The 12,696-nt window shown below is 33.4% G+C and overlaps 1 protein-coding gene across 17 annotated transcripts in view; it reads right to left on the bottom strand.

Moving 5' to 3' along the window:
• Window positions 1-3,679: 3,679 nt before the first annotated feature.
• LOC136027968 (protein NDRG3-like) overlaps window positions 3,680-12,696 on the bottom strand; it is a 221,938-nt gene continuing 212,921 nt past the window's right edge. For all 17 annotated transcript variants that reach the window (XM_065705449.1, XM_065705450.1, XM_065705440.1 and 14 more), the window contains one exon: window positions 3,680-8,017. Coding sequence is in view for 5 of the 17 variants with exons in the window: in XM_065705445.1 (XP_065561517.1) it covers window positions 8,013-8,017 (5 nt within the window). In the remaining 12 variants the exon portion in view is untranslated. The remainder of the gene's footprint in view (window positions 8,018-12,696) is intronic.

Here is a 12,696-nt window from a genome sequence, read left to right as displayed (position 1 = left end):
GTGGCCTTAGCTATCGATTAATGGCTAAATCGTCGTCTTAAGTGGCCTTAACTGTGGCCTTAGCTATCGATTAATGGCTAAATCGTCGTCTTAAGTGGCCTTAACTGTGGCCTTAGCTATCGATTAATGGCTAAATCGTCGTCTTAAGTGGCCTTAACACTATGTACGTACTTTTATATGCTAAGCGGTTAAGTTACGTTACCTATCGTAACTTCATTAAGTTACGTAAATATAACTTTTCAACATAATAACTTTTCACATTAGACAAACCTGTAAGTCCATAAGGCCAATATAATTATTGTCTAAAATTATAACTACTGTTCATAAATTAACATTTATGAACATGTAATATATATATATATATATATAAATATATATATATATATATATATATATATATATATATATATATATATATATATATATATATATATATATATGTATATATATATATATATATATATATATATATATATATATATATATATATATATATATATATATATATATATATATATATATATATATATATATTCATTAAAAAAAAGACATCAGTATTAAAAGCCAAGGGCGTGGCAAAAATACAATAAAAATAATAGAGGACTAAATAAATTGTAAAACGACTGATAGAAGTCGCAGGTCCTAATCGGGACCACAAGCCTTACTGGCGATTCAAGCCCTGGTCAAACGTCAAAGGCTTTATAGTAACAGTTTATTAATTTATTTTCAATATTTATTAATAATTTGGAATTTTCACTGTGTTGCTGCTATTTTGACTTTTACCTAACGTAACATAAGTGTACGTCACGTAATTTCTAATTAGAGTTCGAGCTTAATTGGCGCTGTCAACGATACGTACAAAATTTGCTCCGTAAGATTACAGAACGTAATGTACAATGTTAAGTTTTGATTACGTGAAAGGTTCTAATGTGAAAGCACTCCTGAAACTTTGGACCACAAAAAAAAAAAAAAAAATCAAACTTTCCAAAGACAACATAAATTGAGCAGATATTGGTTTGAATTGTCAGTTGTTAGGTTTGAAGATTACCAGCAACAATTTAAATATCTCAACTTTAATTATGTCGTAGAACAATAACAGAATCCATTATTTAACGGCAATAGATTAAAATTTAGGTCCAACGCGACCACACTATAAATAAGAAAATGAAAAAAATGAACAGGAAAAATTTGTTTTTTAATAAATACTAGAAACTTGATGGAAGAATTTTTAACAATTCAAAGGGCTTGAAAACTCACAGAGAAAACATCCAATAAGTAAAATTGTATTCTTGTGAAACCAAACACGGTGGGTATGAAAGAAGGCTATAGAGCAAATGCTGTTGGAAGACACTTGTGACGCTCAAGGATAGCTAGCTTCAATTTAAATTTTTGAATTTTTATATCCTCTTACAAAATAAATGTAATTTTTATTTAATGGTAATAAATTCAGCTATTGATTTGGATCTTAGACATGTTGAATTTCATAGCACTGATACCGGCTGCCAAGGACGGGTCAGGACTTCCATCAATACCCCATCTGACCTACCCATCAGAGCCAGGACAACGGAAACCAGACCTAGTGGAATCCAGATTGTAGCACTCCTTCTTTCGCAACTCTACTGAACAATCCCAAAAACCACTACGTAAAAATGCAAAAATCCAAAGTGACAAATTGTCTTCGTCTAACACATCATCGTATGTCAAAATGCGGCTTATAGAATTAGAATTGCATAGGTTTATTAGTCAATTTTTCGACAATTTATAGTACCAAGGGTAGAGAAAGGGAAATAAGAAAGGTAATTAAAGTTGAAACTTAAACAACCATACACATCTTCATAATTAGGAGAAATCGGAAAATTAATTTTTAACGAAAAAGTTACAAAAACCGTATAATGTAATTATACGGTTTTTGGTAGCAGCTCGGGGGTGATTTTAGGGGAGGGAAAGACAGGGCACTTGCCGCGGGCGCAGAAATTTTAGGGACGCAAAATTTCAAACGAATAATCTAATGGTTATAATCATTCTGTAATTTTCGAAATTTTATTAATCAAAAATAGGACGCGCAGTTTTTAAATAAAAATAATCCCATAATAATAATTAAAATATTTAAACTAAAATAATTTCTAACAATCTAAACAGTAAATTAAAAAAAAACAACTATTGGTTCATTAATAAATTGAAAATAATTATGTTAACAAATGTAAATTTTGTTAAAATTTGACTTGAAAATTTTGTGGGAGACAGGGAAGGGGGCACTAATCAAGATTTTGCCCTTGGTACAAGAGAGGCCAGAACCACCACTGTAATATGGCACAATTCAGCTGAAGGATACCTTCTCTTTTAAAATGCAGTTTTCTTTGGCAAAAACAATATTGGTAATATTTGAAATTTGACAGATGAAAAGCACTGTCAAATTTAGCCAATTAGTTTTGCTTACTTATTTTTGCAGTTCAACATTGCAACACAGACGAAAATTTGGTTCCATTCTAAGGACTTCACCAAAAGACAACCAAAAGAAAAGTCTGAGGAAATCACGGTTTTAGGCACGAACAGACCTAAGATGGGCCTACGGGGAAAAATGTTTTCATTTTAATGTCCACTGTACTTAAAAATTCAAAATTGATTTACATTTCGAAGTTTGGTTGAGCCCTTAGGTGGCTGGTAAATTTAATTAATGGAGGTGCGTATTTTAGACATAGCACGGATGTACTAACTGAACAAATTGGCAAAGAGTTTGGCTTTTCTCAGAAGCATCAATTCGCAGTTATTAAATAAGGCTTGTGTTCACAAGCCACATATAAGCCAAGGACAAAATGACGACTGCTATTATAATTTATACTACCGCTATTGCGTTGAAATAAAAAAAAAACAGGAGCCAAATTTCGACATGAGAATAAACTGACGGTCCTGTGTGGAATAAAATATACTTGAATATATATATGTCTAAAAAATTCTTATTTGGGATTGGAATCTCTTGTTACTTTCAAGAAGAAGCGCACAATTAAGAGATAACAAATCCTGACTAAATGAATTTTTTTAAACCGAATTTCGAAAAAAGTCATCTTACAACGAAATTTCTTGGTTTTCATTCAGTTTCACTAGAATATTCATGGATAGAAGAAGAGATTTTCCCCCTAGTTTTAGATTTGGTTTATAGGATTTTCCCAAGCGGACAGTGAGTTTTTAGTAGGGGGTATATTCCACCTTCAATTCTGGCTATGCGCTCACAATATACAATTTTTAGACTATTTTTATTTTTTATTTTTTTATGCTCTATAATTTTTTTTGTTTTAACAAATGAATAGCTAGTAATAAAATAATAAAGAAAAAGGCATTAGAACAGATAAATTCAAACTTCAAGAAAGTAAGAAGGATCCTCGAAATTTTTTGTCCTGTGGTGGCGCAGTGGGTTTGACCTCAGTTTGGTAATACGGGACCCAGAGATCGAATCATGCTGTAGCAATGCACTGCAGGGCCGACGCAGGGACCTTAGTAGTCAAGAGGCGTCGTTAATCTGATACATCCTCGAAATTTGCTATATTAACTGAAGCATGCAGAACACTCACAGAGCTTGCGAAAAATTTATACGACTACTTTTTTCAAGTATGGGTAGCAATTTCACACCTCAATTAGCCTCGAGTCCCTAACCTCAAGCGATTAGCCTAAAGAGCTTGAACACTTCCATATGCAACTTTTATTACAGATAGTATATAACAAGTTTTTATCAATGTCAAACAAACTCAACTAAATCATATAGCATAGCATAGTTTAATATGACTAGAACAAAACAATCCATAAAAGTCTTTCTAATCCAAGAGGAATACCTGAATTTCAAGAACGGTGGGCATAAGGTGCAAACGATATTCCATTGGATAAGGGTACTTCCAAGTTAAAGCTCTGGGAATTCAAACGCTAAAAATTAGACTCGTAAAAAAATTAGAGACTGGCACGTACACAGAGGAAGAAGGTTCCGCGCTCAAGTTCACTAAAAAGACCAGCGTTTTTACCATTTTCCCACAATTTCGTACACGTTTCTAATAATTCTGCCACGTTTTTTATTTTAACCAAATTAATCCGAGTTCCAGCATCCCCCCTTTGAACGAACTTGTAAATTGAGCCCAGGGGGAAGCTCGTAATGAAGGGATGAAGTAAAGATATGCACCAGTTATTGAGGTTTTCACGGTTACTAGTGAGCAACGGTATAAATAGTTTAAAGTAATATAAGCAAACGATCCTGTTTTGAACGTTAACATAAACAGTGAGTACGTTGTACGTGGCTACTTAAATGTTATTTGCTGAAATTATTCTCCGATTAAGTAGCAGTCTGTACAACATCATAGGTGGTTGTTGAAATTACTGCAATTGACATATAATTAAGCATAGATCCCCTAATTTGCCTAAGAGTAACGGAGAGCGCCCTTCCAGAACCTGGCAATGCTGCCTCTAATGCACTGCCAGAAAAAAAAAACTTGAGAAAACTAGTTCTACCAAAAATTTACAGCCTGGAAAAATTAGCTCGCCGAACCATCATCGAACCACCAACGCAATCACCATTAGAACACTAACGGTGTGCTAGTATAATTCAACCACCAGCACAAAAGAAAATTTACGTCTTCGTCATCGAACCTTCGTCACGGAAAGCCTTCGTCATCGAAGCTTTCAACCCAATCATTTTTTTTTTTTCAATTTTGTTGTGTTATGATACTGTCTTCTGTAATATCATTCATACTATAGTTCTGACGGTCAATAAAAAAGCCAAGATTCATAATTCATATTCTTTGTTGATTTTTTTTTTCTTCTTCTTGCACTTCGTTGAATTTAATGTTAGACTAGAGCGAAAGAAGCGGAGAAATTTAGCTAGAAAGCCTAAATAAATACCAATTTGTTCCCAAGTATTTTCAGCTCATTACGTGTCTAGATATTTTAATAGATGCGGCACATAATGGGATACGCATCACACTGCGCGTCTATTCTATTTTAATCGACGAATGCGACTACAGAATGACTCGCGCTAAATTTCTAAGATGATGTGGACGCCCGTTTTAGTACGCGCTATGCGATACCAGCAGATGCGTTCCTTTATTCGTGTACGTGACTAAATTTACTTCTGTTTTCTTTGAAGTTCATGGTAAATTTCATCGAGTGGCAATTTGGTGGTATGCCTTTTTTTTCAGAGAGCTGTTTCAAAAATCAATATCATGGCTATTTTCTGCAGCAATTTATTTCCCTGGAAAGTAGATATTGAGGGGGAAAAATCTTATGAATACTATGTCAAAATGTTGAAGTTACAAAACAATGAAACAAAAAATAACACGCGTAAACACAAATGAAGAATTATTTCAAAACCATTTATCATCTTAAAATGAAGAAAAAAAAAATCATTTTTCGAATAAAAAAAAAAAAAAAAAAATCATTTTTCGAATAAAAAAAAAAAAAAATCATTTGGCACCTTATAGCCCATTAATTTCATTTTTTTTAAACAGAAGAAACATGTTTGGAATGAAAAGACTAAAAGGATATAAACATATGTTCCAGTCACAGCAGAGATGGTAAAAAACTGAACAAATCCTCAAATTTTAACATCTCTCCACGGAAAATTCAGACAAGAAAAGTATTTGTTGGTAGTACACTGCCCATTGACCTTCAAAAATTAAAAACAAAAGACGGACTTAAAATACTTATTAAAACACAAGATACAATAATAATTTCCAGTATAAGAAATAGTGACAGAACTAGGCAAATCGTTACTTAGAATTCTTGAACGCTTTGTTCCCAGGTGAAGTTTATTTTGTGGTTCTCTAAACGTATGAATTTAACTGAAGTGAATTTAAATCAATAGTCTGCCACAGGCATGTAGGTTCCGAGACTTCACTGGCTAAAAATGATGTAATGAAAAACGAAGAACGGAAAAAATGAAGAAACAAAAAGAAAAAACAAATCAGAATAATTATCACCCAAAAAACAAGGCAGGTATTGAATAACAAAAACAAGGCAGATATTTCAGAAGTGGCCTCTGTTAAGACGTCTTCAGTGCTCTGAAACTATATGTTGTATAATTCTTACGGAATGAAGAAAAAATAAGTCGCCTTATGTCTTACTTTAATACCCAGACTGGGTCTTCATGTCTGCCTCCTTTCAAAGGTCCAGTGGTGATCCTGACCTCTGTTGCGTCCGGGGCGAAATCTTGATTAGACCCCCCCCCCCTGTAAGCCACAAAATTTTTAGGCCAAACTTAATTTTTTTTATTTATTAACAAAATTATTTTCAATTTATTACTTAACTAATAATTTATTTTTGTTATTTAATTATTAATAATTATCTTAGTTATTATAATCTGCTTATCATTATTCAATTATTTTTATTTCTTAAGTTAGTTTTATTTTATTAAATAATTACTAATTTATTTTCATTATTAATTAAGCCCTCTACTTTATTTTAATAGATATAAAATTTCAAAATGGTTACCGCTAGATAAATTATTTGAATTTTTTGCGATTAAAATTTCTGCGCCCGGGGCAATGCCCCTCTGTCCCCCCTTAAGACCGCCTCAGCGAAGGTAAATTTTTTGTTATAGTGTATACATTTTTCAGCTACTGAAAATGGCTTAATGGATTGCCGAAATAATTGCTTTGTTTTCGTTATTCACAGGGTAAAAATTATCTTTATTTTTCTTTCTTTGGTACAGGCATTTAGGCAGTTAGAAGCCTCTGAAACGGTTTCCCATTTACCCCTAAACTCTCCCAATAAACTCTCATGTGAATTTGCCTCGACTTGTAATTTTTAATTATTTTCAAGTAAATTGCTATTATTAGTTGTTTTGCTTTGGCAGTATTTGAAGTGGCAGTTTATTCGTTCCTATGAATCGTTAAACAAAACCACAAGAAAAACAGTAAAAAAAGGAGTTTAATTTGTTTTAAATTATTTTGAAAATAAAAATAAATATGATGTTTAAATTTGGGACGAAGGAAAAAACAGTTCCACGTAAAGATAATCTTTTACCCATTTTAGTTCTTGGAGGGGACATTACTCTCTTCTAAATCTCAACACGTGGCTGGAAACATGTGGAGAAGAAAGATTTGAACAAATATGGGACTTCATATTTTCCACGAACAAATATGAATACTAAGTTTTCAAAAATAATTTTTTAAGTCGCATTGAAAAATCTTAGAATATTGTAGACAGAAAATAACGGTATATTAAGTGATCTTTATGCGTTACTGTGAGCACAACAGACCTAATACTATCAATTCAAACTTTGGCATCCAATTGTGCGCAAATTCTTTAAAAGTAGTACATGCCGAAAATGAATGATGTGGGCACAATAAATCTTATGCCATCAATTCAAATTTTGGCACCCAATTGCGCACAAATTCTTTAAAAGTAGTACTTGCCGAAAATGAATGCGAAAAACTTAATTTTGAAAACATATTAAATAACCTAAATAATGTCTGATTTTAAAGCACTTTTGCAGTAACATTGAACGTTGTTAGATTCATGCCATAAATTTAAGAATTTGGTTCTTTTACTTATTGTTTTGGAGCGGAAATGAACTAAGTAATTACCAAATTTAAAGTAAAAATATTCATCTAAAAAGCAATATTCGGTCAAGTGGTATTCACATGGGTGTCGTCCCACTTTGTTGGCAAAGGTGCTAACTCCAGAAAATGTAGGAGGGGCGAAGCAGGACTTTTTTTTTTAATGAAGTAACAAAGACATTTTTTTTTTAATTTAGGGGCGAGGGTGCAATAATAAACCTTGCACCCCTAAATCTAAATCGTACCGTCTTTCCTGATTTATTTCAACCGATATTTGAAGTTTAGTAAGATTAAGATTTATACTAAACCTAAAAGGATAGCACAGTTCTATCACCGTATCTCCATAAAATAAAATATATTCACACAGCTACAACTTGACTACAATTTTATAATTGTTATAAGCAATTCAGAATAAATACGCATGTTTATATACATCATAACCTTTTGAACGAGATTTACCATCTGGCTGTCGGAATATCAACCTAAAATCAAAAGAAGGGATTGAAATTAATAACAAAGGAAAAAATAAAAGGCCACATTAATCAAAAAGGAAAAAAAACTAAATGTACGACTTTTCCAGTTTAACCCACCTCCCCCTTTCTTGCTTTTAGAAGGTTATGTTCGCAAAGTTTACAGATATTGCTGTTTAGTTGTTTTTTATACTTATTCCTCTCTCCAGCAAATCGAATCGTTGTTGGAGAAAATTGTTTGATAATCTGAAGTGTAATGTTCAAAAATAGATAAAGCCGATTTTCTTTTTTTTTATGCTCGTTTTTGCATTTACTACGCAAGGGCTAGCGAGGGCTAACAAGCTGTCTTCGAGGGCTAACGAAAAATTGAAAGCTAGCACTGCTAGCTAAAGTGCCTAGAGTGTCAAATGAAAACTTTTCTTGTAGTTATTTTTTATCGCGATAAAATAGGAAAATCGTACACAGGTATAGTGTAGAGCAGATCTTCCTATACTTTTTCAGCCCAAGGTTCTCTAAAAATAGCAAAATAATTCTTGACCCCACCCCCACCCCCAAAAAATAGTGGACAAGTACGTATATGGTGAAAAATGAATAAAAGGAATAATTCTATGAATCTTAGTAATGCCTTTTTTAGTCAACAAAAATAGTGGGAGCTTACCAGCTGGCAAATAAGACGAAAATATTTAAAAACATTTAGGTTTGTAATATTTACAGGTATAGTTTTAAGGTGAGGATAAAAAAAAAACAAAAAAAAAAAACGGCCAACCAGGTTTAAGGTCAATCTCCTAGGTTGAAAGCAAATTCTATTTCCAATAACATTGAAATACGTTACGAGATTTCCTCCTTTCTCATTGGCTTAATTGCTCCTTGAGGGTTGTATCAGAATATCTAAAGACTGTTGACTTTCCCTGAACATTAAGACCGGATTTAAGGGAATTTAGATTTTTCACATGTCTAATTGGTAACAGCTGACCATTTGAATTTGGTTGATTACAAGTCAGATAACAGTTTAGCATTTGAATTTTCACGATGGGCAGAAAAAAAATACAAAAACAAAAAAGGGACGGGAAAACCTGAGACATTAGTAAGTTCTATCTCAACGTTATAGTAGAATGTATTACTTTTATTCATTTACAAGTTACTATTTCAAACAGTTCGTGGTAACAAACTGTAGTAAGAAGCGACTAGGCTCAATAGTGACCAAAACTCTAAAAAACAAAGTTTTGATACAAATAGTTACATCAAAAGAATTGCATTTTAATGCTAATTTTAAATATATAAGTTTCATCAAGTGTAGTCTTACCGGTCAAAAGTTACGAGCCTGAGAAAATGTGCCTTATTTTAGAAAATAGGCGGAAATACCCTCTAAAAGTCACAAAATCTTCAAAAAATTACACCATCAGAGTCAGCATATCCGAGAAACCTACTGTAGAAGTTTCAAGCCCCTATCATAAAAATGGTGGAATTTTGTATTTTGATAACGGGGTGCGTATTTTTTTGTTTTTTTTTTTTTGTTTTTTTTCCTCAGGGGTGATCGTATCGACCTAGTTGTCCTAGAATGTCGCAAGATGGTTCATTCTAACGTAAATTAAAAGTTATAGTGTCCTTTTTAAGTGACCAAAAAATCGGAGGGCACCGAGACCCCCTCCAACACACATTTTTTCTCCAAGGTCACCGGATCAAAATTTTGAGATAGCCATTGTGTTTAACTTAGTCAAAAACCTAATAACTATGTCTTTGGGGATGACTAAATCCACTACAGTTCCCGGGGGAGGGGCGGCAACTTATAAACTTTGACCATTGTTAACACATAATAGTTGTTAATTATGAAGTGTACAGACGTTTCGGGGGGACTTTTTTTGTGTTGGGTTTAGGGTGGGTTGGGGGGGCAAGTTGAGTGGGAGGATCTTTCCATGCCGGAATTTTTCATGAGTGAAGAGAATTTCCATGAAGGGGTCGTAGGATTTTCTAGCATCATTTACAAAAAGACAATGAGAAAATTATTTTTTTTTCAACTGGAAGTAATGATCAACATTAAAACTTAAAACGAACATAAAATATTACTTATATAAGGGGGTTCATCTCTTCCACAATACCTTGCTCTTTAGGCTAAAGTATTTTATATAACTCTAACTAGTTATTCTACGGCCTTTGTTATTCAAGGGTCATTCTGAAAGATTTGGGACAAAATTCAAGGTTTATTGTAAAGAACGAGGTATTGACGAGGGGGCAAACCCCCTCACAATAAAAATATACAATTATATAAGTTCGTTGCATAAGCTAATTCGTAAGGTACGAATGTATATTACTAACAAAAACGTTTGTAAAAAAATAAAACAAATCTAGTTGTATTTTTAAGTAACCAAAAATTGGGAGGTAACTAGGCCTCCTCTCCCACCCCCTTTTTTTTAGCGAAATCGTCCGATCAAAACTATGAGAAAACCATTTAGCTTGTAAAAAACATAAAAATTGCTTCTCCAGACTAAACATCCGTATGATATATGGGTAGATTATTGCAAAATATATCGTGCGAAGAGTATGTTCCGGCAGAATATGCTTCAATCTTTTGAGGATGCCAACTCCAAGTGCAACTTTGGTGGAGATAATGTCGCTATGATGCTTCTACGATAGATTAGAATCAATATGGAAGCCGAGGTACCGCAGTGATATAGCTTGTAAAATAGGTTTTTCACCAAATAGAACTTTACTGAATACATCAACAGAATCACCCACTCCACAGAATGTCAGTAAAAATTTTTCTTTACATTCACACACAGCAAACTTAAACTTGTAAACATCTCTAATCTTTTGAGAGTAATATGAGCTTTAGCTATTAAATTATCTGCAGATTTTGCAAATTTTGTTAGAAAAAATGTTAGTAATATATGTATCCTTTAGATAAACGTGCATCATGTTCACGTAAACTAAATAAAGTAAAGGGCCCAGCACAGACAATTTGCTATTTATAATATTAGATATCGTCGTATGAGTTTCTACACCAGGTAACTACTTTAACCCATGAAATACAAGGCTATCAAGCATGGACTCTTGATCATAATTATCAAGCTTTTTTTCTATTCGACCAATTCTATCCTCCACATTTTCAGTTTGAAATCTCAGACTACCTAGTAGAGCCTGCTCAATTTTTGCAAACTATGGATTAAACTCGAGCGTGGTTGAACCATAAACCTGGCTGATTATCAGTTCAGTACCTTCTTTTTTCAGTGAATTTGGATCATTGAACTTTTCAGTAACTGAAAGTAAATGAAAGTAAGGAGCAACATTAAAACTTAAAACGAACAGAAATTACTCCGTATATGATAGGAGCTTTTCCTCCTAACGCCCCGCTCTTTACGCTAAAGTTTGACTCTTTCTATTAACTTTATTTTTAAAACAGTAAGAAACTTTAGCGTAAAGAGTGGGGCGTTGAGGAGGAAAAGCCCCTTTCATATGCGGAGTAATTTCTGTTCGTTTTAAGCTTTAATGTTGCTCCTTACTTTCATTTAAAAAAGCTTGTTTTTTTTATTTAATTTCTGGACGTTTTTGAATTAATGCATGTTTTGATCTTGGCTCTCCGCACATAATAATTAAAGCGAAATTTGCATATGAATTAATTGCAATTAATCGGAATATTTTGAGAAAAAGGAGCGAGGGAGGAGGCCTAGTTGCACTCCAAGTTTTTGATCACTTAAAAAAGCAACTAGAACTTTTAATTTTTTACAAACGTTTTCATTGGCAAAAAATATACGTACTTACGAATGAACTTACGTAACGAACTTCTATATCCGTATGTTTTTATTGCGTATATGAGGGGGTTCAACCCTGGTCGATACCTCGCTCTTTACATTAAAGCTTAGATTTTGTCCCAATTCCTTAAGAATGACCTCTGAATCACAAAGACCGTAGAATAAATAGTTGAAATTACTAAAAATACTTTAGCGTAAAGAGTGAGGTATAACGAGAAGGTAAACCCCTGATATGCATAATAATTTTTGTTCGTTTTAAGTTTTAATGTTGCTCCTTACTTTGAGTAGAAACAAACTTTTCATATTTATTTTTTCATTGTTTTTTCAAATAATGCTCGAAAATCCTGCGCCACCTTAATTGAAATTCACTTCCCCCATGAGAGGTTTCTCCATGGAAATATCCTCCCATGTAACCCTCCCCCCTCAAATCCCCCCTAAACCAAAAAAAATCCCCCTGAAAACGTCTCTACACTTCCCAGTAACCATTGCTATATGTAAACACAGGTCAAAGTTTGTGACTTGCAGCCCCTCCCACGGGGACTGCGGGGGAGTGAGACGTCCCTAAATACATAGTTATTAGGTTTTTCGACGATGGTGAATAGAATGGCTATCGCAGAATTTTGATCCGGTGACTTTTGTGAAAAAATGAGTGTGGGAGGGGGAGTAGGTGCCCTCCAATTTTTTTGGTCACTTAAAAAGGGCACTAGAACTTTTAATTTCCATAAGAATTAGCCTTCTTGCGACATTCTAGGACCACTCAGTCGATAAGATCACCCCTGGAAAAAAAAAGGAAAAACAAACAAAAAAAGAAACAAATAAACACGCATCCGTGATCTGTCTTCTGGCAAAAAAAATGCGAAATTTCACATTTTTGTAGATAGGAGCTTGAAACTTCTACTCTATGGTTCTTTGATACGCTGAATCTGATGGTGTTAAGATTGTATG

Source organism: Artemia franciscana, chromosome 6, assembly GCF_032884065.1.
Source record: "Artemia franciscana chromosome 6, ASM3288406v1, whole genome shotgun sequence".
Classification (NCBI taxonomy): Eukaryota; Metazoa; Arthropoda; class Branchiopoda; order Anostraca; family Artemiidae; genus Artemia; species Artemia franciscana.
Note: the sequence above shows the minus strand (reverse complement) of the source record. Positions and strands in the feature narration are given on the sequence as shown.